Genomic DNA, 25542 nt, shown 5'->3' with positions numbered 1-25542 from the left:
TAGGAGTTATAGTTTTATAGATAGCGCCCCCCCGCTCTCCCCCTCGCGCTTCCCCCCCCCCCCTCCCTTTCACCGCGAGCGTGGAAATGTTTTGGCGATAAAAATGCGCGGGATTGTTTTATGGCGGTGCGGCAACGTGTGTGTGTGTATGTGTGTATGTGCACGTTCACGCGCACGTGCGTTCGAACGGAATCGATGCATTATCCTTACGCGGCTGGTCAACGGCACCTCTGCGGAAATGAAAACGCCGAGTCACGTTGGCCGCGGCGATACTCGCGAAAAGCGTTTGGCGCAAATAATAAAAAGCCGCGTACCACTTTGCTCGGGATACAAAGGGGCGAGCGAGCGAGCGGGTGGGCGCGCGCGCGCGCTTTCGATAATCGATGCCGGCTACGGTCACCGCGGAATTAACGCTTTTTAGCGTAACCCGCTTTAGCACATGGCAGCCGCACACGGCGCGGCTATAACCGCGTGATTGGCTCTTTGCGCCACGCCGGTATCGCGATTCTCTCTCGTATAGCTAATAATAAGTTATTAATTTCCTTTGATAGGACGCGCGCCGGATCAAGTGGTGCCCGAATAGTTTTATCGTTATCCGCCTGACAGACGTAAGTGTACTTTCAAACGGTAACGACGCGAAGAGGGCTTACGTTACCGGCTGGAATGACGTTGCAGTTGACATCCTGCAGTTTATTTATATTTCAACTTGCTACATGAGTAATGGCGGATTTTATGTATAGCGAGCTAAGGGAGGAAGAGAGAAGAGGGAAGAGAATGCGTCAGATACTCTCAAGTGTTCCGGAATGATAAAGCGTCTTATTACAACTCGCAAGGTGTTACCGTGCTGTGTACTGCGCGATGAGGGCGCCAATTTCGCTAATTAGCAACAAACATATCACTTACGTTAGACGTCTATCGCACTGATTGTGCCCTCTTTCTTGACGCTATTGTCGTTTCGGCAACCGTTCTTTACGCGATAATCACATTTTCGGTGCTAGGTGTCGCGAAAACAAATTTAACAGTTTGGCGTGTGAAATCGATTTGATTCTTGTCAATATAACAATTTGGTTTGTCCAAATAAACAAGCAAGGTATAGGCAATATAAATAGTTAAAATATTTTGTAACTCGATATATCAGATATATATTATGACATATAATATATTATGATATATATTTATTGATAATATAAAAGCAACACGTATATTGCGATAAGATACAGAATAATCTGTAATTATATTAATAATGAAATAAGAATATTATATTCCCGAAAAGCAGTTAAAGGAAATGAACGCCATCAATTGAAGATTGCTCGTAATTATTTCGAATTTAATTATTCCTCGTTATTATGCCCTTAATATATTGGGTCAAGTGTGGTAATTGAGACCTTTAACCAAGTAAGACAATCCAATCGGAGTGAAATAAAATTAATAATTGTTGTTTCTGAACGATTTGTAACTATTAGAATTTTAGCGGAATTGTCGTGGAGATATGCGTACGTGTCGCATAGCTCTTGTTGTAATTAAGAAACTGCCGGAAACTTTTTGCCTGATATTCCGACGCTAATCATGCAGCCTGTCGGTGATCCATTATATTAAATTTAGCTGTGACTTACTATGCAAACTTACAACACGGCGCAAGTTGTCGAGTAACCCAATTTTTTTTTTAATTCACCGTTGAGTCAACGAGCAATACGAATTTGCACGAAGTGTTATTCATTGAAATGAAATTATTTCAAATATTTTTGGAATGGCACAATATATATATTTGTTACAATTTTTTTTCTAAATTTCCCCATTTAGCTATCGTATAACCTTTGATGTGATATTTTATCGGGAAGTTTCGCTGCGTGTATAAGCGCAAATGTTGGAAATAGTGCTATAAACAAAAGCTCATTGTAAATTTATGATCACCATTTTGACAATCCAATTAGAGAACGAGTCTTGCGCAACGAAATCGATTATACGTGTATACCTGTAATGTTCTACAAAGAAACAGTTATAATTTTATGATCCGTTAAAAAAAAAAATTTTCGTAAATTATACTATTTTGCAGATTTAAATATTGGGATCCTTGCCTGTGGTAAAGTTGATGCGCTGAATTCGCGAATCTATTTATTGCTATTACGTAAGGCATTTTAGTAAAATCGCAATAACCATATTGTACTATTATATGTAGAATAAAAAAAATCGGTAGGGATTTTCTAACCTCGATTTTGGATTTAGCATGATATAAATATCCCCAAAACATGAAAACGTCAACGCAATTTATCACCGACTAATGTTATTAGGGATAGGAGGATAAACTCAATTATTTCGTGAGAAGTAATTCAAGTATGTTCTCCTCATCAAATTTCTGCCTAATTCTTCCAGCAGAGTAAGGTTTATTCTACGTGCTCGTAGCTATAATATTTTCATTGCCACGGTGCCTTTTATGAAGTGCGGAAATAAGCCGAGTACTTCAGGAATAAAACGATTTATGTATTATCTCCACTCCGCAGCAAATTTTAAAATTTCATTAAAGAGCCGAAATTGCTTCCTGCGGAAGTGGGAATGGTAAGGAAAGGAAAGGAAAGGAGCCACCCTAGCGTCACTGCCGCCAAGTATTTTTACGGTCCTAAACCTAATTGAAGCCGGGTCCTCGAAACTTGTCGAGTTTCGTGGGGATTAGCGCTCGGAGAATTTTTCCCCGTTTAAATAGTCATGAGTCCCGATATTTTGTCGGCGGGTATCTTTTACCTCTGTTCACAGTTTCGCGAACGTGCGCTATCGTGTGTAACATATTATATAATATGTTTGTGCAATATATTATGCATAGAAAATGTAGAATGCTAATGGAATATTCGCGAACTGAAAACTATTTGCTTGTTTCTGTCCGAAGCGAACTTCCAATGTTTATTGATTTTTCTACTGTAATTCTTTCGACTCTAACATTTTCTCTTCGTAACAATGTTAAAACTATGATTAAAAGTTTCCTTGTGTTACCTACTGTCCGACAAGTAAGCCCATTTGGGAATGCAAATCAGCGAATTTATTATCCGCGATCACAAGTATGTTGTAAATGTATGTTACATCGTGAACTTGGATTGTTTCCTACTCGCTGCGGTTGACACGTATTCCCTGCGACCGCCCATAATTGCCTGATTTCATAACTTTTACCAAGCTCCGTGCTTTGGAGGAACGTCCATATATTGTATTGTGTATGTATGCGTGTGTGTGTTTGCAACTGCCCCATCAGATTACGAGTTTGATCTCGCAAGAGCCAACCGAGGCTGCCAAATGGTTATACAGCGTCATGTGCCATCTATTGCTGCGCTGCGAGCGAAACGTAATCTCATTTCCCAGACCAAACTTTATTTCCATCGAAATGGAGTGTCAAAAATAAGCAGAATTCGTCATTCACTGCGGGTCTTTTTTTCATCGGCGCGGACCGATGTTGTCAAAGCGCGCCTGTCAAAGCCGCATTGTACACATTTATCAATTTATAATAATAAAAATATGCGCGGTTAAACTCACATGACGCGACCGAAAGACCCGCGAGTTGCACGTTGCAGAAATGCAACGGAAAAAAGAGCGCAACCGAGTTTCTTCGTGACTTTAACGAATTTCAAGATCTCCACCGCGAAATACGATCGAAGGTCTCCCGAGATCTCGTAATGATCGGAAAGAACCAAAAAGAAAAAAGGAAACCTCGATGTCTCATTACAGAGTGCAATTATCGCTGTAATGAGACGTCAAACTTGGCGTGACCTTACACGGACTGTTTCGTATCGAGCGATGCAACGCTCACGACTAATATTCCCCGACGGGAGCAAACTCTCGAAATCATTACGGCCTGTTGCAAACGTATTGTTACTTCCCCGGCGGTAGCATTCGGCAAATTGCGCATCCATGAGAGGCACGGTAGCGCGGAATATTCCCCAATCCCTTGACGATCCTTGATTACCCGGCGGTCCTTACCGACACGACGCGCGATTTCCCGCGCATATCTGACGTCGGCTCTAATGTGACGGACTTTGGATCAAGGAGCTAAACGTTCGGAGAATGCTGGCGTATCTCGCGTCTCGCAGTCAATAGCCAGAGAGTGGCGAAGCAGTTGCATGTGCGGTGGAAGGAGGAGAGAGAGAGAGAGAGAGCTGCGCACGCTCGGCTCTGTGATTGTTCGTGCAAACAAACCGCAGTATTAATTATTCGCGATACCAGTGGTTGCATCGAACCGGGCAGCAGCGGCGGCAGCAGTCGGCCGGATATCCCAGGAAGAAGCGCTTCAGGAGTTACGATCTTGTCGACGATAATTCCTGAATCTCGTGGGAGAGGGCTACGAGCTACGAGCTGGCTGAGATTTCCTCTCGAGAGTAACGACGCGTCAATGGCCAGGGTCGTCGCTTCTATTTCGCTCGCGGTCCTCCCTTCTTACCACTCGCCACTTTCTGTTCCTCGGACACACACGTACACCGATGTACGGATCCTCTTCCTCGTTCTTCACACTTCGCGAGCGCCCACGCTGCTCGTCCACGACCACCACCGTGCCCACTCCTTTCTTTTCGTCATTGTTACGCGCGTCTCGGCGCACCGGGAGTCGGACGATCGACTAATTTGCACTAAACCGAATCGTGCGCGAGGTAAGAATCTCGTGGGGCGAATAACTGGGCCCGAGATGGGGGATGAGTTAACCCCACGGAAAGCCGTAGGATGAGATGACCGATGCGGAATTCCGGTTTAATCGCCTCGCTCCCTCCTCTCTCTTTTATCTGCCGTCTCTCCTTGATTCTCAGGCCCACCGTCGCCTCCTTACCCTCCCCATGCATTCTCTCGGTTCGGTACCGGCTACACGGGAAGCAGACCACTGATATTAATATCACGAGAGCACTAATTGCTCCCCAAGCAGATACGTAGAATTCGCGTTGAGCGCGGGATGAGATCCCGAGATGCTCTTTGCGTTACACATACTGTGTGTTGCGCCATTGATCGAGGGCACTATTATATTCGGACGGTCCAGGGAGGAGGAGAGACAAGGAGGAGAGGTTATAAGTGGGCAAGGTCGGAAACGCGTTTCCTTCCGTTTACGGATATCGGTCTGGGATGCAAATTCGAATTTACCCTCAATTCCGGAGCATCGCGGCGCGCTACTATCACAGTGCTTAACGACACACTGCGGATAACGTAAGTGTGCGATAAAGTCCGATGCATATAATATGCGCTTAATCGAGCCGGCATACTGAGGATACACATGATATCATATACGGTTGGGTCGGATATTAAATACCGCGGTGCGGGATTTATATCCTTTTTAATATTTCGTTTGCCGGGTACATACAACGGCAACAAAGCGCGAGCGCGTTTTCAAAGGGCGGATATCTTACGGCTATATTTCCCGACGTGACAGATTTGTTCATTGATTTAATGGCTGATTAATCCGGATTCGCGTGTGACGCGCGAAACGTGCGACGAGCGTTTCGGCGAAATTGAATGAAGGGGCGGCGGCAACGAAATGAAATAATTTCCACGTTTTATCTGCATATCGTTGCCGACGGTCTTATAGATCACCGACTGAAAAACGCGGGCGGCTTGATACCTCGCGGAATGCATCCCGCGGAAGTAACGCTTATCTTAGCGATAGCCTCGCGAAATCGAAAAAGAGCCTTTCTTCTTGGCTCTCATCAGCAGATGATGGCACTTACAAAGTTCAAATCTCGTGTCGCTGTTCGAATGTCGTTGTCTGAGTGGGATCGTACTTTTATATGATCGGTTATCCCAAGTAACTGTTTCGAGTGTCGCACAGGCAGGACGCAATATAGGTCGGTTTTCTCCCGGGGGAGGGAGGTGACCCTTTTCAACTTCGCACAACTACTTACATCTTGTTAATAATAACATCTAGATTCGAGCCCGTGCAATATATCCCGATAAAACGATAAATCCGACGGAAAAATGAAGAATACGTTGTTGAAAAATAAATACCAATATATTACTTTGTAGTGATAGAGCAAAATTGAACAGTATTTTTATTGTTTTTCTTACTTCGCGTGCACAACGCGGAAAAATATGGAAACCCAGCGAGAAGAAATTTTTCATCTTGTATTCTTTTTCCGGCGTAATATTGAACGAACATTTTTACGTAATGTCTGTTTGCGTTTCCTGGTCATGGATGTTGCTGCCGCCATATGTCGGCATATTTGTTTGTTATCTTAGACGCGGGGTCTATTTTTGAAGGATTTTTACAAAATTGTTTCTAAACAAATAATTTAGTGGAATTTCTATACCGGTGACACGTTGAAATAACGTCCGGAGGTGTTTATGGCAAGCGACAAATGGAAAAGCAAATGTTCCTGAAAATGCATACAATCGATTGCACCGCAGAGTTCAAAGAGATTTCGGGCGGCTGTATCAACGGAAAATTTTTGGACGCGAATAAATTTATAATATCAAACGTCAGTGCGAGTCTGACACACACACATGTATATATATATATATATATATATATATATATCAGAAAATAGGTTTCTAGGTCGATTCGTTTCTGGCTCGGTAATCTCTTCGGTACACGATGAGTTTCGGGTTACATCCGAAAAGGTTCCAGATACTCCAAGCAAACGAAGCAGACATGAGCAAATCCTCCGCTAATGGAGCCACGCATCATTGAGGTTCGCTGAAAGATTGCTCACGTCTGATGCACCGACCGCACTTATAACGACCAAATGATATTATTGATATAAAATATTTCAAGAGCTCTCGCGCTCTCTTTCTGTATACGTGTGTATCAGCTCGCACGCGCGCTCCTTCGGCCTCCGTCTCTCTCGACGTATAGTGATAGAAACGCGCCTCAATTTCATTCGCCGTATCGCCGGGCACTCTCACGTGTATTACGATGCAGCAGTCGCCGGCAACAGCCAGCAGCAACGGCAGCAACGGCCCAGCAACTGCAGCTTGTAATCTAAGAGAGGAGAACCGTGAGAATCGAAAGGTGAAGATGAAGCGCGGAAGTAGTCAAGGAAAGTGGGGTAAACGTTGCCTTCCACGCATATCTATATATACACATGGCCTTTCTGCACACGCGCCAACACAGATGCACAGATGTGCTGGCGCGTGTAAAACGTGAGCGAGCGTGAGCGTGCGCGCGAGCTCATGGGCACCGCTTGTACGAAAACAGCTGGCACCGGAAGGAAGCTTACCCCATTTCCGACCTTTCATTCCGCTTACTGTTTTTCTCTGCTTGCACCGCTACATGGGCGAATCTCTCCGACAGCGAGTGAGAGAGAGAGAGAGAGAGAGAGGGGGTCCGCCTGTCTGTCCTCGAGTGAGCGCGCGCGTTTCGATTTGAAGCAAAGGGCTACACGTCGTCGTATAACCGCCCGCATGCAGCAATTGCGCGGAGTTAATTGGACTTTATCGCGTCAAGCGTTTTGGCTCGGCAAAATTACTTCGCAGTTGTTTAGTTTCGGATTTCGCGTGAATAGCCCGGGAATCGAGTGACTGTGGTCGCTATCAATAGCCACGGTCATATTCATCCGCGGTGCATTCGCGGTGTATCCCCGGTGGCTGGCGCAGTTTTCCCGCCCTTTTTATCGCGCTACAAAGCCGAAAGAGAGAGCTTTCTGGAGATCGTAAAAAAGCTCCCTTCCTTTCACCGTGATCATGACGGAGGAAAAAAATATCATGACTCGATCTTTTGTAGCTCAGTAGTGTTTAATGGTTGCACGCGTATCGACTGGGTTTGAATTATTGAGTCCGTTGATCCACGAATGGTGATGTCGTAAATTGTACAAGTAGCCGATAGCCGGAGCTGATTTGTTTATGTGCTTCGAATAACTTGAAAAAAAGCAGCCAAAAATTAAAAAAATCACGTACAGCGGCGCGAATTGAATGGTAGCTGATATCCTGTTACAGAGAAAACCTCCATAGTTATGAAATAAAAATATCACATCAGAAATATCGTTTGCATGAGAATGCGAAATAACATTCCATTTGCGTCTGAAATCGTTCATTTCCGGACTTGGTTATCTTAATTTCCTTGTTTGCTTTAACGAGCACGATATTTGTGCCTCAATTGACAATCCCGTGTATGAAACGCGATTTATTCGTTTAAATGTCTAAAGGGAATAAAACGATATTTATATTAAACGCACGATTATTGATCGCGAATAAATGTTTGTTTATCCCGACGAACGACTCGGTACTGGCTGCGAGATGATCATACCTGCCTGAAATATTTATCAGAAGGATGCCATGTCGCTACGTCTATCAGGAAAGGAAAGTCGAAGAATATATATTTGCGATCGTGAATAACACTCCCGTGCCAGGATACGTCATATTACGTCGAAACTTTCCCGGAAATGTACAGTGGCCTTATTCGCGTAAAGTGAAATAACTCGATGTTATATCGAGCGAGAAATATACCGTGCTAGATTATTAAACGACACGGGGTGTCTACGGCGAAGACAATTGGCATCATCGCGATCCCGACCTTTGCGGGAAATTATATTTCCAGGGCTAAAAAATAGGGGAAGACTCGCGTGAAGGATAAATCACTGGGCAGGACGCGTGCGTGCAATGTTTCTCAGGTTGGGCTACGCAGCGGGAGTAACGAGCGATCAAGAAACTGCAAGATAAATGTCTATGAAGAACATTGGGCAATGGATACACGGTCGGTGGGGAGTAAAAAATGATCGTCTAGTCGCGTTATTGCTTCGTGCCGCGATGAGGCAGTAATGAGAAAGGAATGATTATTCGCGTGTTTTTGCCTTCACTTATCTTTATTAATTCCAATGTTTATTCTCCGAAGCATGGTGCGCGGAAGACTTACATCTTCCATTAAAAGTGCATATATCTTGATTTTGTTCTTTCGTGAGCCACGCACTCTTTGATACGGATCGTCTGCGCTCTTCTCGGACTAAATTTGATACTTCTCAAAGAGAAAGAATTATATATATATAGATTTTTTTTTGGAATAACAACGTATGCATCTCATTCTCAATGTAAGCAGCGATACGTTTTATCTCAGGTGGTAATTTATATTATTTACCGTAATATCGGAGCAAAATACGGAATAAATATGAATTGAATTAGAACGCGATATTGAGTTGCGATAGTTGAAACGAGTGCAAATGAGATGCGCGTAAGTTTCGAAAAATTAAACCGACGAATATTTCCTAATGGAAATTTCTCGCAAGGAACAGGGGTATTTAAAATATATTCAGGAATTCAGAGGTTCATTAGCCCGCTATTTAACATTCGTCTGTGTAAGTAAGGGGGAACTCAGTAGGTGGAATAAATTACTCTGTCAGATTGGTTCATTCTATACGTCATAATTGCTTGATTAACGACGCCACCATTAACTATACCGCGTCGCATACGTATAAAATATGGTTATCGGTCGGCGAAATAAACGGCATCGCCTTGAGCAAATTGTAACATCATCCGCAGGTCACCTCGCCGAGAGCTTTCGCATTAAAGAAACTTCGCAATTTTTCTGACATTTCCAAATGAATGCACTCTCCGATTTCGTCGTAAGGAGGATTAACGGCACCGTTTGGAATTGCAGCTCGCATTAATTTATCGCCACTCCGAGGGTCGCAGGTACGCTGGAAGAATCGATAAAGCGCGAAATGATGGTGATTTATACTGTCATCTATCGTGGTATTGAAGCTTTCGTCACAGTACTTTGTCAGTTGTCATTGTACGTTATCATTCGACTGAATCGTCACGATAATAAATGTCTCAGTGAGGGAGAGTTTGAGCGAGTCCCAACGCGTCGTTTAAATTTATACTCCAGTATTAAATATTGTTTCGGAGATGTAAAGAAAGAAAGAGAGAGAGAGAGAGAGAGAGAAAATAAAGCTACTTTTCTAAGGTCTCACTTTTTTTTCATTAAAATAGCTCCCTTGAGACTCTGTGCTCCGTCTCGATTCCTTCACGTGCGATTCATATAATCGACTTTTCATGTTGACATCGGGACCAATTTTACCTTGCACTTTCCACGTTTTAATTTTGAGAATGATGAAATTTACCTGACTATGAGAACTTCTCTCTTCTAGTTCTATAATAATATAATATATATTATTGTGTCACACATCTTATAATAATTCTAAAATGCTTGTGGGAAACTTAAATTTCACCGTTTCCACATTATGATATTATTCCATATCCGTTTCGATCGGTTTTTCTTCTGACTTTTCATCGAGCGCTAATGGCGTCCGCAAAAACTTGATGAAAACTCCTTGCACTCGCTTCGTCACAATAATCCACGTTAATGCGCGGCGTGAGTCCACCGGTTGCATCGTCCCACTCTAAGGCAAACATTTAAAACTTCTCGTGCGCGTCTATTCCCTCCCTCTCTCTCTCTCTCTCTCTCTCTCTCTCTCTCTCTCTCTCTCTCTCTCGACTCTTGGGTGCGAGCTGCACCATGCCGGCATTTCTCCGGCGGAACGTATGCAACCACGCTTGAAAATAAACCCAGGTTGAAGCTTAGTGAGCTCGAAAAATGCGAAACGACATCGGCTGGGATGACGCGCGTTGGTAGGGACTTCGAGACGAAGGTATGACATTTTCGTAAGCTTCTCGTCGCGCGGCGCGCGACGGGGTCGCGGGTGACATTTTGTGGGTGAAATGGCAAGACGACGAGCCGGCGAGTAAAGTAAAATGTCATTGTCGCGACTTGTCGCACGCTCATCAGGAGATCCTGTGCGGCGAGGGGAGCGTAGCCGGCGAAATGAAAGTTCGCTGGAAATGCGAGACGGTAAAGAGTTGCGACTGAAGCATTGAACGGAGTTGCGACAATTGTCCGGGTTTGGATCAATTATTGAGCGTTACTATTAGAGGCAGTCGGGGCCGGACTTTAAAATGGAAATCGAGAAAAGCAGCTGCGTGAGAAATAGCACGGATTCCTCGTTAAAGCACGTTTCACGCAATCGGCATCCGCCGTTGCATCGAATCGAGGAATTGAAGGATGAAAATTAAATATCTCTTATACTTCAGTTGTAAATAAAAAAATTTTGTTGCGCATGTTTGTTCCTGAACGTCATCAAAGATGTACGAATGATTATACGAGTCTTTGTTGTATGACAATGTTACATCTGATCGACACCACACAGTAAAAAATTTGGTTTTCAAAACGGTCCGCTGAAATTACGTGTTACTTTAACATGAGAAGAGCGTGTTAAAAAGTATACAAATATAATGTTAAATTAAAACATTCACCTTGTCAACGTGTTAACAATTTCAGTGGGCCATTTTTAACACAACATTTTTTACTATGTAGGTTGAGAAAATATTTTTTCCTGTGAAATCCCCCGCTTCATCGCGAGTAATAATACAGAAATTGATTTCGTCGTTCATCGGAGCAAACATTGAGTGCGTATAAACGTACGGACTTTGTCTAGAGAAAAAATTTGATTGCATTCCGTAAAATTATAGCTCATTTTAATGAATATGAAATAAGTCCACGTCGAATGCACTAGCTATTAAACGCGCTAGCAGTAATTGCCGTCTCCTTGTGAAATTTCGCGCGTCAGCGTCATGTTCCAACTCGTCTGCGCGAGAGACAAATTAAGAGAGAACCAAATGGTCCACCAGTGGTGCCGTTATTTTTTGCTCATGCTTCATTAAACTAGAGCACCGCCAAAGGAACGACATATATGTTATGCATTCGTTTGAAAAAAAACATACTGATTTACATACGAGTATATTTTATATATTGGCTCGCGTCTTTTCCTTTCGCTAATAAATCCGCATATTAAATAATGCATTAATCATGCTGATCCACAAAAATCTGCATCAATTATGGATTTTAAATATTTGTATACTGAAAAAAAGATTTGGTAATAAGAACTAAAATTTGATTAATATTTGCCGACCAAATATTTAATTACTGCAACCAAATAATTTAGTTCCGTATATTATATATACAGTATAAGGAATTTAATTATTTATTTGTAACAATCAAATATTTAGTCGGCAAGTATTCATTAAATTTTAATACTTATTATCAAGTCCTTTTTTCAGTGTAGAAAGAGAGAGAGAGAGAGAAATAGACAAGATTGCCATAACATTGTTGCATAAGAACGGAAATGAGTTTAACGTTACGCGATAATCTGTTATGTGTTAGTTGTTAAATAAAAATGAGTTAACAGAAATGAATAATACAATTACTGGAAAAATTGATACATTTCAAAACACTGCTCCTCCAATACCGAGTTATAGTCGATATATTGCGAGGATTGCATTATCGAAAAAAGTGTCTCATGCACCGTGTCCCACTTAACTGGAATATTATTCGCGGAGTTTTTATTTCGACCGCAAAACCCGATCTAGCTCATAATTCTGAGTACAACCGTCGCACTACAAAGGCGCAAAAAAAGTGTCAGTTACAACGAAATTCCATTAGCGTCAGTTTTCACCGCTTTTAAGTATTTCCTTTGAATTTCTCTTGCTAAACCGCTCGGCTGCAGTGCTTGCGCGGCGAGTTTACGTTCAAAGCAAAACGGAATAAGAGCGGATATATTTTTATGTCTAGCCGACTTTCCGCTACACGACGCAGCCTCCCGCGTGCGCGGACTCGCGGCACGCGATTACAAATTATTAAACGCTTAACGTTTCGCGGTGGAGCACGGCGTAGGTGCAAGTCCAGGAGAATGCTCGCACGGAACATCGCTGTGGACTTGGACATTAATGTCTTGTTCTGACAAAGACAGACCGCATGACGTACCGGCAAAGGAACACAAGCGCAGCGGCCGTTTCTTCTTCGGTAGTACGTCATGCGGCTTCCCCTTTTCCGGCGAAAAGGGAGAAATTAATGTGGACATCGCGGAAAGATACGTGCGCAAATTTCTTGAATTTCTCCTACCATTCCTGACGTAATTGTCATCTTTCGAGAAGATACCTTGTTGTGTTACAATGCAATATGTATGGAGTGTACGAAGGAGATATATAATAACGAGGCATTCCTATTCCCACTGTTATCATAATAACTGTTATGAATTATGCAGCATTGTAAGCAAGGAAAACATGGTGAAATTAAATCAACTGTGAATTTTGCATCGATGAATTTTCAAAAAATATATCCACATATTCTGCTGCAACAAAAAATATATATTTTAATAACAGAGCCATATATTAATATTTATTTAAATTTACTTGATTCTCTTCTCTCTTTTTTAACTATACATATATATATCTTTATCTCTCGTGTACTCAATGCAGCCTTCCTACATTCCTAATGAATTTCGTGGGTTACCGCATACACGACGATGCCGTGCCGCAAGATAAGCGCCGCGGTGTCTGACCCAAACCAAAACTGCGACTTCCCCTCCCATTGCGTCAACGTCGAGGCTGAAATTGGAAAGCATTTTACGACGACGGGGTACCGGGACGACGTTGGTATGCGGCAAATGTCGGGATTGACCGCGCGCGCTGTTCGCCGTATCAAAGCAATTGACGTTACACGAGCGGTTGCGCCGCGCGAATTACTAAGCGGGATCTTACTAAGGATCGTGCCGTGAGGTTGAATCTCGGTTAGACGTAAGGCAATGGACTGGAACGAGAGAGTGAAATAGCGGTAGACCGAGTGAGTGAGTGAGAGAGAGAAGAAACGAGAATGCAAGACAAAGGAGAGAAAGAGAGAGAGAGAGAAGAGGGAGAGGGCGGAAGGAAGAGGGAGAAAGAGAAAGAGGTTGAAGCGGAGAACGCCTTGACGTTCGACGATTCAATCAACGCAGCACATTGTCGACGTCAGGGGTGGAGGACGTCACCCGTCGACGGATATTCCCGGGGTCGAGATATGAAAAATGATGTCTGACGGGGGTTGAGGTATGCGCCGAGGTACGTCCTAAGACGCTTCCTTCCGGGAAGGGGGGGGATGTTTGACAGATATCGCGGCGCTATTCCGCGGCTGTGTTGCGGCCTCACGAGCTCATGTAAAGAGCGCATAAGCGACGAGAGGGTGTATTAGCTCGCGTCGAGCTAGCCGGCGAGACATCTGGACATTACCGGCGAAATTGATCCGCCTTCATTTCGTCGGCCGATCCTTTTTGATTTACTGCGGGGCGGGGCAGGAGGGCAAAGGGCGAGCGAGATGCTCTCCTCGCGCTCTTCCGGCCGATCTCCGGCGGTAATTCTTCGGCCCACCTCGCCTTTTGCAACAGCGACGGGGGGATTAAGTCGACGTGCGCGTTTTGATAAATAAAATACGCCCGTAAATAGCGTTGGAAGAGTTCGAGCAACCGGAGGATCAGTATCGCTCGTAGCTCGCCATGACGTAGTAGAATCGGGATCCCCGGTTCTATTTTTCTCCTAAAAACTTACTCTCGCCTCGCAACGCAACGTGGCCTGACTCTGTTCGAAAAAACGACTGTATAATTTACCTACCGCTAGGGACACCAGGCTCCGTCGCGTTTCATACGGTCGATCGCGAGCCTGTACAGTCATTCGTATTTTTTAGCGAAAGGGAAACCGCAATCCATGCGGCACGGGTTACGTGTGTGCACACAGTTTCTTTATGCGCGGATTGTTTATTGTCGTTCGTGGCGGGCCGGCGAGCCTTTAATCGATAAATACGAGCGGCCCGAGCTTGAAAACGCGGCTAGGCGGAAAAAGAGAATAGAAAATGACAGTTTCTCCCTCTCATGTGCAGCTTCGACGTTCGATGTACCCTGCGACGTCGTTAATTGCTTTCGTCCTGACGGAGAGTGACACCACAGCCGTTTTCTTTATTCGGGCAACGCGCAATCTTTTCCCTCTAATAAAAGACACCGGCGATAGACATATATAAAACGGGCTGTCAACGTCGCTCTGACGATAACTTGTAACTTATCGGCTTCGGAAGTACAAGAATACGCCGCGGGCTATTACTGACCTACCTCGGCTTAACAGCCAACAATATCGCGGTTTACCCTCGAAGCTGATAAGTTTCGATCACTTTAGCGCAAAATAATGCAATCTTCGACAAAGGGGCTGTTTGTTTTGCATAATGAAGCAGTTTCGCGTCTATTATAGAATTTCAAGTTTGCCGCAAACAAGCGTGAGGACTTTCCGAGTTCTATGAAGGGATACAACTATATATAATTTATAAGATATCTTTGATAAATGCCCGGTGAGTCGCGACAATTGCAACCGGCAGCACACGTTTATAATTACGATATTTCAGCTTTCATTATAGATTTTGATTTTATTCGAAACCTGTTACAACAAATAATATATACAATTTGGAATAAAAACATTTTATAGGATAAATATGTAGCTATATTACTTGACTTATATTAAGAGAAACAAATTTGGATACTGCCATTAATTAGGACATTCAACTTATCTGCGTTTCAAAGTTGAATCACCCGACTCGCTTGATTTGTCTCTGAGAAAATATTCATATAGTACGTCTCCAAATGTCTCGATCGATTTTACAGATATTCTCTGACATGCATGAACAAGCAACGTTTCTATAAATACAAATGCCATTGCTACCAAGTACGTAGTGGTAGTCAATTGTTACTATCGTTCCGAAGATACGTGCAGCTGCCAACTTTTGCCCGGTCGTAAAGAAGCCTGTTTACAACAACGGCCGGTACGTGCCAGTTGTTACAATGGTCGCGTTTGTAATCAATGCGGCAGTTGACAGCAGATGCACATTTCACGGCGGTGCTTTGGCTTACGCGTAAGTAGCAGGCACTTCTTACTGCGCATAACCAGGTTAACGGTAATGCGCTAGACAAATAAGTCGTAGAACGGGCTTTAGGAATTACGTATCCGCCTGTCCACGGGAACACAAACGACCGGGATAGCGTTATCTGTATTTGACATTCGTTACGATGATTGCCTTTGTAATTAGCGCGTCCGTGGTTGACGAGCGATTACAATTAACAGGGCATTCCTTGTTTAGGCAAAACCCGTTCAATCGGCTCTTGTTGGGCTCATTAATGTGATCGTGTGTTTTGTCGGTGGTAGGAGCGTTTGATAGTGGTCGTAAAACATCGAACTAGAGAGAAAGAGAGGGTGATCGAATGAGGGAGAGAAGGGCAAGAGGGGTTCCAGTGCTCGCAGGAGGAAAGTGCGCGGGGGTAAGCCGCAGCGGACAATAATTATGCCGATTGTACCACCGCCGGGGCTAATTATCCGTCTGTACAACTTGCATCGAATTCACCGACTATTTCGTCCTCTGTCCACGGCAAACTTTGACTGCCGCCGAACCGATACTTATCTTCGTGTCTGCTGATAGCGCGCGGAGGAATCGTTCTGCAACTCGGCCTGAAGGTTTCCTCGTTGCTCGAGCGTCACTCGCTGACAATCTCGCGTGAATTAATTTGTACGAAGACGAACTCGCTGTTTCGAGTGAAGTGGTTCAATTTACACAGGAAAGAAAGTCTTCAATCAACGATAGTTATTCTCATATATAAGCAAGAATGTTAGAATATTCCTATAAGATTTTTTTAGTCTTGAATTAAATGCAAATTTATTTATTTATAGCAATTAAATTTATTATGACATATTTTTCGAAAAACTCCTGTGTCAGTGCATAAAGGCATTATGTCAGGGTAGCCTAAGTCCTTAGGGCGTTATGTTCCAATGCACTCGTTACCGCACTCGCCTCTTTTGCATTGGCGTGTATCGTAAACATCGTCACTGAAATGTATTTAATTTTAATTAAATCGCGAATCCTTGAAAGGAATTTAATTAAATTTCTTTCAGGTTACACATTATGCGATGAAACCAAAGCAAATTTTTCCCGTGGCGGAAATTTGAGGACAGACCGTCAATTTATCGCTATTTTCAATCTCCAACTTTACGTAATTGATTCATGATAGCTTTCAGATTAAATATCCGAGATGGAAGGTCTTTTTTGCTGAAAACTTTGATTGCTTTCCGCGAAAAAAAGAAGGCAAAATTAATCTGGAACAACCTTTACTACCTATGTGCCATATAATTCCGAATACGTTTGCAAGTTCCGCGAGACATTCACGCAAAAATAAATTTTTAGTTGCAACAGGGCCAAACAAAATTAAATATTAATTGAATCTGTCTTCTCCTTTCATGCAAATGCAGTAGTTATTCGCCTGGAAATATCGACGCGACCCTTTTTAGCGGTACAGGGCTCGTTCCGGCTGATAAAACACATTAAACACGGCGCAAGGAAACGGGTATTATGTTCCTGAACCATACATGGCAACTTTCCGAAGTTGTTAAGTTAAACGATGTCAGGAGTGAACGAGAACTTTATGGAATTCATCGCAGGAATGCGTATCGTTGATAGAGAGCTCAAAACCGCGCTCGTATTTGCGCTTATTAGCGAGCGAGAAAAGAGAAAAAGTGTGTAACGACACGTGTGCGTGAGAGCACTTTTATTATGTACGAAACAAGCGGAAGAAAGAATAAAAGCGAATACTATCACCTCGGATTATGTGCGTCGTATCCGCTTTAGTATGGATATTTTCCTCGCTGTGTACGTCGCTTTTTTTTTTAATTTTCGATACGGTCGTGTGCAACGATCGAAGAGTGAATGACGTGCGTTAGACGTTTCGACCGCGAGCGCTATACCAGGCGTGATTATTACCATACTATGGTTGTCCGACGGTAACCGCTACCGCGCTTAGAATTTTCCAATATTTACACAGCGGAATATTCAACATTTTCCAGCTCGCCGCTAGAAAACTTGAATAACTCGATGCACGCCGATTTTGTTGGCGGGCACGTTTTAATGTATTTGCCTTTAATACAGGCGAGCACGTGTGTCGGCCGCTTTTCGTGTGTGCATTTAATGACGCTTTGTTTTATGAATTGGCAATATGACATACATTATCGTATATCGCGATATCGCCAACATTAAATCTTTCTCACGCCGTGCACACGACAGTATATCACGTGTTTCCAAACGAGAATCGAGATTTTTCATGTAATTTAATTTAATTTATGTGCCCAGCACGCCCGCGCCTCGCGCAAATCAAAGCGCCGTAATTATATTGTCTTTAAACAAATAATATGTTTTCGATAACATAATTATGGAATCGTTAATTCGCATTAAAAATCCTATTTATTTGTCATCAGCATCGTGTCCGTTCCGCGAATTTCGATCTTACCGACGTTCTTCTCACAAACCCAACGATCGACGGTGGATCTCGACGGCGCAGATTAATAACGAAATTTTAGTCCTCCCGCTTAATCTCCCGAGAGATTCGCCTAATCTTAGCGGAATTTTCACTCAAGTGTCCGTTATATAAGTTTCAATCACACGGACGCGATGAGAAAATTTTCGAACGGATGTTGCCCGATTGAATTTTCGCTAACGAGAAATCGACTCAGGATCAATCGGTGAATCCGGGAATAACTGGGATCGTATTCGTAATAATTTGACGTGCCTTCGGCCTGTTTAGAAGAAATTATTTTGGAATAATCAATCGCGCGCGATATGATAGATATAGATAACTCCTACGTCGTTATCAATCGACTTCATTAAGATAAACGAAGCAACGTCGAGAATTTCGCGGGGACAGCGACGTGGACGTGAAGTAATGAGCCGAAGTCAATTCTCGGTGTCGGATAATAAGTTGCCGTATCGGAAAAACCGTTCGCCTTTCAGCGCGATGTACATATTCTGTTAAAATATTTGAACGCACCTACGACCGTCGCCGTTCTCACGCAGACGGATAAATACGAATCACCGCTTTGCCGCTTTTTCTCTTTTCTTATCGCAAGCCATCGATCGCGGCCGCGAGTAATTACGCGCCGATGTGCAAGTGCAGCGAGCGTGCGCGCACATATACCGTCACGCATACACGCCCGGGCCCACGAAGAAACACAATTTTTTATTCATATCGCGCAATGTCTAAAGAGCTCTTTAGACGTAACGATATTCCAGCGATACAGCGTAAGAGGGGCTTGTATACAACTCGTAACGTAGTTTTAATTTTACATCATGCCGTATGACATCAGTGTTACATGTTAATACCGCTACTTTCTACTCGCGTATCTCCGTAGCCCCGCGCAAAATTTTGTATTTTTACCTCTTCATGACCGCGTTAACTTTTACCGCGGCGACAATGCTAATGAGTAAAATTAACTCGTATTCAGAACGTCATATTGCGAATGTGAGCAATGCGTGTGTGAAACGCACGGAACGTTTTCGGGACAATGTCTATATTGCGCTGTGCCGTGCCGCGTACTTCAACGACGTGTGTATATTATGCGCAAACGAAATTTAATTATTCAAAAGCACTCACGATAACGCGAAACTGCGGCCAAGTTACCACGATTCGCGCGGCTCTCGTCGTCTCCGATTAATCAGACACACGCAAGTTCACGTCAATCAGCCGGGCGCTGCCGCCATCGGAGGGAAGGTTGGGTCTACATAGTTTCAAGAGTATGTTGTTCGTGTGTTTGTTTCCTTTTTTTGACACGGTTAACACGGTTAAACACGAGGGTCGTATCGGGATGGTAACGATATGTCGCAACGAAACACGTAAAAAATTGTTCGCCCCGAAGGGATCCTTTCAGAATACGGTATTATCGGAGCGCGCATTTCGAAGTGTCGCCGGCATTATCGTCGCCCCGAAGTATTCAAGCTGATCGCGCGCGGCAAGCTCTCTCTTTCTCTCCATCGTTGATTACAGCCGGCGACGATTACGCGAGCGCACGCGAACGGAAGAGAAATCGAAGGAGAAAGGATGAGCGATCGTCCGGACACGGTACATCCTCGAGGAGAACTTGCTCGGGTCATTTTTCACCACCGAGTCGCGCGGAAGCGCAGCCTCAGAAAGATATCGCGCGAAATTAAAGAACTACCCGCGGATACCTTTCGTACTCGCTGCAACTGAAAGGGATGAAACGAAGGTGCCGCGGAAACGAAGGAGAAAGGCGAGAAAGGGACGGATGGTCGGGGGTACTAAAGGAAGAGCCCGAGTAAAAAAGGCAGGCAGGCGGGCGGGTAGGTAGGTATACGTACAGGTATCGTGCAGCCGACTGACGTAAACGAAAATAAAGAGTTGCTGCCGAGTTCTGATTTCCTCTCGCCGTTTTCACGGCGGACCGGGTGGTCGCGGCACGTCCAAAGCAGAAAACACAGTGCGCGAAACGAAAAAAGGATACGCTGTGGAAGAATTCCACCGGTGGCGGACGCGAAAACGGAAGAGAGGAGAAGAGAGAGGGAGAGATTTCCGCAGCGTTTATTCAGGCGCGCTCCCGGCCGCGAGATTACAGCGACGCGCAATTATATCGTTACCGCGGAACGAATCATTTGTAAAAGCGAAACACGCGCCGCGTCGTTGCTTCCCGCTTGCATTTCGGTCATACGCGAACTTGAGTAATTGCTCCGACGACGACCGCCAGCCGCACGAGAGAAAAAGAACGACACGCGCGCACGTAACGCGCGTGTGCAAACCGGATACCGTTCTTTGCGATAGATAGAGAGAGAGAGAGAAAGAGACACGCAGAGACGGACGTATGCATGCATATAGAGGTGGGCGCACACGTCTCCTCTATCAACCTCGAGAGCTTTCGCACCCCCGTCTTGCGCACACAATTTACAACCGCCCTCCCAACCGTCGTACGCGCGCTTCAACGCCGCTTTCTTCGCCGTCCGCTCCGGCACCTTCTTTCCCGGGCTTCTTTCTCGGCGAGTGGACGTAACCACCGCTCTTCCGTCGTCGAGAGTCTCGCTCTCCGGGAAACGTCCTCCCTTTTCCTCGTTCAGTCGTTCTTCGCGACTACTAGACCGCCTCCGCCTGTCCGGTGCACGCGAGGCACGTGGCGGGTGCAACTGTGCGCGACACACATCGGGCCGCGCGAGTAAACGCGCGGAGACGGAGGCGGTACGCGCTCGAAAACGGCGCCGAGTGTATTACGACTTCGGCGTAACAAGAAGCACTTTTTTTTTCATCTTCCTCTTTTTCGCTCTGCTTCTCCTGTCTCCCTCTCTCTTTTCTCGTTTTCTCGCGCATTCTCTATCTACCCCTCTCTCTCTCTCTCCCCCTCTCGCCATCTCCGCTCTCTTTATGTTACGAGCGTAGTTGGTAAGCGTCGTGCACATTGTCGGTAGCACTTGGACGATGAGACGCGTTGACAGCTTCCGCGATGAGGACGGGAAAGACGGTGGTTGAGAGGGGTGGATGTGTCGGCTACCAGGGATGGGGATGGCGCATCAGGAAAAGCGGAAGACTCGCGCAACGGACATTCATAAATAAAACCGCGTGCGGCGGCGGCAACGTCCCGCCGAGATCTTTGTCCTTTTTTCTCCTTCTTCTCTCCCCGCGAAGAATAAGAGTACGGAGCGAATGCTATCTATTTTTTTAATGAGATATCTCGGCTAGGTTGCGACGCGATCTACAAAGCGATAGGCATGTTCCAAAGTGCAGTCACCGTGTTCCACGATTATTGGATCAGATAAAAGAAGAATCGCTTTTACCGCGGGAACGATACAAGACAGTAACTGGGTCGCGCACATTATTATTCCCTTTGATTTAGCACTTGACTACGATAGCTTTATAGCTTGACACTTCCAGCTTTGGCACACCTCTGGATATTATTTGGCCTATCCGAGCGACGCACGATTTTACCGAGTAAGGAAACGTGCATCGGCACCTGGTAAAAAGCAGTTATACGAGCGAAGCAGAGACGTTGAGCGATTCATTAAATAACGATGCATTCTCCCGTTAACGCGCGTGTTCTTATTATTGGACCACTTTGTATAATCGTTATTAAACGTAAAATAATACTGCACCTTTAACACTGCACTTGATCGAAACTGCGTTCATCTGTTGTGCATAATGGAATCGCTCGAAAATTATTTATCGGCTGTAATTTCCTTTTTCGTATTACTCGTTAAACGAATCTCGCAAGATAAATCTCTCTTACAACACGATACGATAAAATATTAACTTCCTCAACGTTGTCTGCAACAGGCTGGAGTGATACAAAGTACTTACCCAGGTTCGCGTCTGTTATCACTCTGAATATGATAGCGGCGGGAAAGCAGGATGGAAACGCGTCTCGAAAATTTAATTCTGTACATGCTGAAATGTACGTTTCGAAATACTTAGCGAACGTACGGTTGTTTTTCTCGCGATATTAGAGAGAAGCTGCATTTCGATAAATTTCACACGCGACGCCTCTTTATTCACCTTCCCGATTCCTCGGCGTGGAAACTAAATATAATTGCGGATAACAACAATAATTAAGATGATATTTTGATATTTCGGGCTCAGAAATACGGGTGGAATATTTTCGATCGGAGACGTTTCTGTACGCGCGGAAAACGCGTGAGATTAAATTTATCAATTGTTGCCGAAAGCGGGGCGGCGATCGAAATGAAAGAAAATTCCATTATCGTCGAGTAACATCGGTACTTCCCACTTCCTGGACATTTTCGCCGCATTTCCTTCTACGATCATTCGTCTAAACTGTCAGCGGCAATTGATTTATATCTAGGCAGGCGTTGCGCTTCGTTGTGTATTTACATAAAACTTTTTCGCGCTTCGAAATCTTACCGAAGAACTCTTAAAATACTTGGAGGTAATAAACCGCCGCTCTACGCATTATACGAAGCTATTCCTACTCGTGCTGCACTTTTAACGTCTCGAGCGTAGTCTAAAAATCTATTTATTTTACATGTTGCATAAACTCGATGTGAGCGAAGCATCGAGTCTCATAGCGACGCATTATACACGACGCATTATACATATTATGTACCGAGAGGAAATAAAAGTAAAGTATATAAAGTGCACTCGCGAGCAGTACGTTGCAAGAGTAGATACAATCCTCCTGACTGGAATAACTCGTACTCCTGTTGCAGCTAGCTAGATCCGCTACAATGAATTATTTAACCGTTTATTATCCGATTTGTGTTGCAGGTAGCGTGGCTACGTGTCGATACGCAGACGATTCTGACGATAGCAAGTCACGTTATCACGAAGAATCATCGGATCGCAGTGACGCACAGTGGCCATCGAACGTGGTCCCTTCACATAAAAGACACGCGGAAGAGTGACAGCGGTTGGTACATGTGCCAGGTTAATACTGACCCGATGTCCAGCATCACTGGATTTCTCGAAGTCGTTGGTAAAGATCAAAATCTACTAATTCTTCTCGAGGAAGTTGTCCCTCCGGTCCTCCTCCACTTAGATCGGAAGAGAATGAGCGTTAATGAATTTTAAACACGCTAAAGTGCCGGTGTAACGAGCAGAGCGATAATTAAATTCAGCATCATATAAAACTCGCGCAAGCGAGTGAAACAAGAGGGAGAGCTGCGACTGAAAAGTATATAATTAATAGCTTAAATATAGTTGCTATATATATATATATATATATATATATATATATATATATATAATCCAGCTATGAATCTCTCGAGAGTTAGATTTATCTCTACGGCATTTGCGCCGATAGTTACCTTCAGATCGGATAGAATTAATAATTTATCACGAATTTCTCTTATTCCGTAATTTATTTTGCATGCTACAGAAGGAAACTCTGTGATGACATGTCGAGGGATGAAACTAAATCGAACTGTGACGTAAAGAATCTCCAAAATTATCGAATTAATGAAGTTAATAATTTAAATTTATCGAACGTTGCAATTATTTGTTGAATTTTTCTATTAGGAAATTGAATTAAACTTTAATTATTTACATACGAGATTTTCTATCGGAAATATTGCAATCACGTTATATTATCAGGCCATTTTCCATTTTCGCGTACGGAATCATGTAATATCGGATTTTATTTATACCAGCTAAAACCCATACATTTTATTATTATATGATCAATGACAAAATCGCAAATATTGCTAACTTTTGTCGAGCAAGGTGATCCGGCCTTCGTTGCGAGTGGAAAAAAAAAGGAAAAAAGTACCGCGTCATATTCACCGGATGAATATAACACCGTATACTTGCAGCTTGCTTATTCTCGCTTGTTCACAAATTACAAATGCTTTCTACGTTGCGCTTTGCACTTAATGTAGATTATTATGTTACACGAAGAAACTGACACATCCAGCGGCGTAACTGGCGCAATTTCACTGATGAGTGGCAATGCGACGCGGCGCTTTGAGTGTGCCAACTTTGCGCGGTATGTCCATGTACTTTATCGCGGATAAGTGACAGAATTTCTTTGGTCGAGGAACTCTACCGTATTCCAAGCCTCTTCTTCTTTTGCCTCCATGACGTTAATATTGTTTGTTGCATTGTGCGCGACGTCAAAGGTACAGAGATTTTCTAAGGAGAAACGCGCACGCGGAAACCTTATTAGTGAAGTAATTTAGCTAATTTACATTTGCGTCTGGTGAAATTTTCCGCAATATTAATTATTGACTTTCGTTACTGAGAATTAAACGGTCGTAAAAGACAGCGTGTTAAGTGTCCACTAAGCAAAACGTGGCTTTGAGTCGACACCTATCGCACAGTTCCGACATTCGTACACTCATCTTTGAACAACTTGAGTGTAACATAAAGAAAAAATGTACGGAAAGTGTCTGCGTATGAAGAAAGTAACTTTTAAACAATTCTTGGCTGTAAGCCGTCCCCTTCCTTCTTCCCCTCTTCCTCATAGCAATGAAACTACCAAGTTTCTCGCGAGTTCGCGTAGCTTCAAACGGACGCATTAAACTCATTGCGCGCAATTTCCAGTTTTCATAACGCAAAGAAACGGGAGAGAGAAAGAGAGAGAGAGAGAGAAGGAGAGAAAGGGAGAGATAGAGAAATTGAGCGGGGAATGAGAATCCCGGGAATGATTCAAGGACTGCTGCCGACAAATATTTGCGAGCAAATCGTGCGTTCGGGATTGCTCGTGAATTTGTAACCCGCGCCATCAGAAACTCCCAGGATCCTCGACTAGTCCTTGCGAAACTCGACTAAGCACCGGCGGATTCAGCGTTTTCCATGTATACGTAACTCGCGATTGTCCCGCGGAACACGTCCTTTGCTGGCAGGGCGCATCCTTCTTCCCGCGACTATGCATCAACTGATCCTTCCTCGGAACTTTCTTGGCACTTGGTACCACCGTCCCTGTTACCGCCAACTTGTCAAACTTCGCCAACTACGGTCGTCTTAGCGGACACCGTAGGTACCTCTAGAGGAAGCCGTGATTGCTACTACAAGACACCGATATTCAATCCTTGATTATTTGTTTCGCGGCTCGCCGAGGAACACGGTGTACAACATCATAAGCTCCGCAAGGCTGATCTTCACTCTAATCAACCAGTTCGCCCTTTACCCAGAGATGTATATATTGCCCTTTCTCGGGCTTTACAGGATAAAGCAACCCTACGATCCTGATATCTCACTGTCACAACTAATTACCTCAAACGATGTAACAAAATTATTATCGGTTAATACGACGTTTTGAACGTTTTAATGCGTTTCGTGCCGCGTGACTTGTCCACGTTGAATTTTCGTTCAGGCCATTTGATATTTTGAAACGAAACATAATTATAGGGAATAATTTGATTATAATTATGAAACACGTGTTATTTGGTCAATAAAGTGTGGCTTATAATACGACAACGTGAATCACATCGGTGACCCGGCATGGACCAAGTCACGTAAAATTGGTTCGGCACGGAATGTGTTAATATAACAA

At 44.0% G+C, this 25542-nt stretch overlaps 1 protein-coding gene across 2 annotated transcripts in view; it reads left to right on the top strand.

The window, feature by feature from the left end:
• The window catches only part of LOC106740577 (neurotrimin-like), a 90741-nt gene that overhangs the window by 39770 nt on the left and 25429 nt on the right, over positions 1 to 25542 (top strand). For both annotated transcript variants that reach the window (XM_014611763.1, XM_014611762.1), the window contains exon 3: positions 22818 to 23025. In XM_014611763.1, the coding sequence (XP_014467249.1) occupies positions 22818 to 23025 (208 nt within the window). The remainder of the gene's footprint in view (positions 1 to 22817; positions 23026 to 25542) is intronic.

This window comes from Dinoponera quadriceps, unplaced genomic scaffold (genome assembly GCF_001313825.1).
Source record: "Dinoponera quadriceps isolate SergipeBrazil2010 unplaced genomic scaffold, ASM131382v1 scaffold520, whole genome shotgun sequence".
Classification (NCBI taxonomy): Eukaryota; Metazoa; Arthropoda; class Insecta; order Hymenoptera; family Formicidae; genus Dinoponera; species Dinoponera quadriceps.
This window is presented reverse-complemented; position numbering and strand designations above follow the sequence as displayed.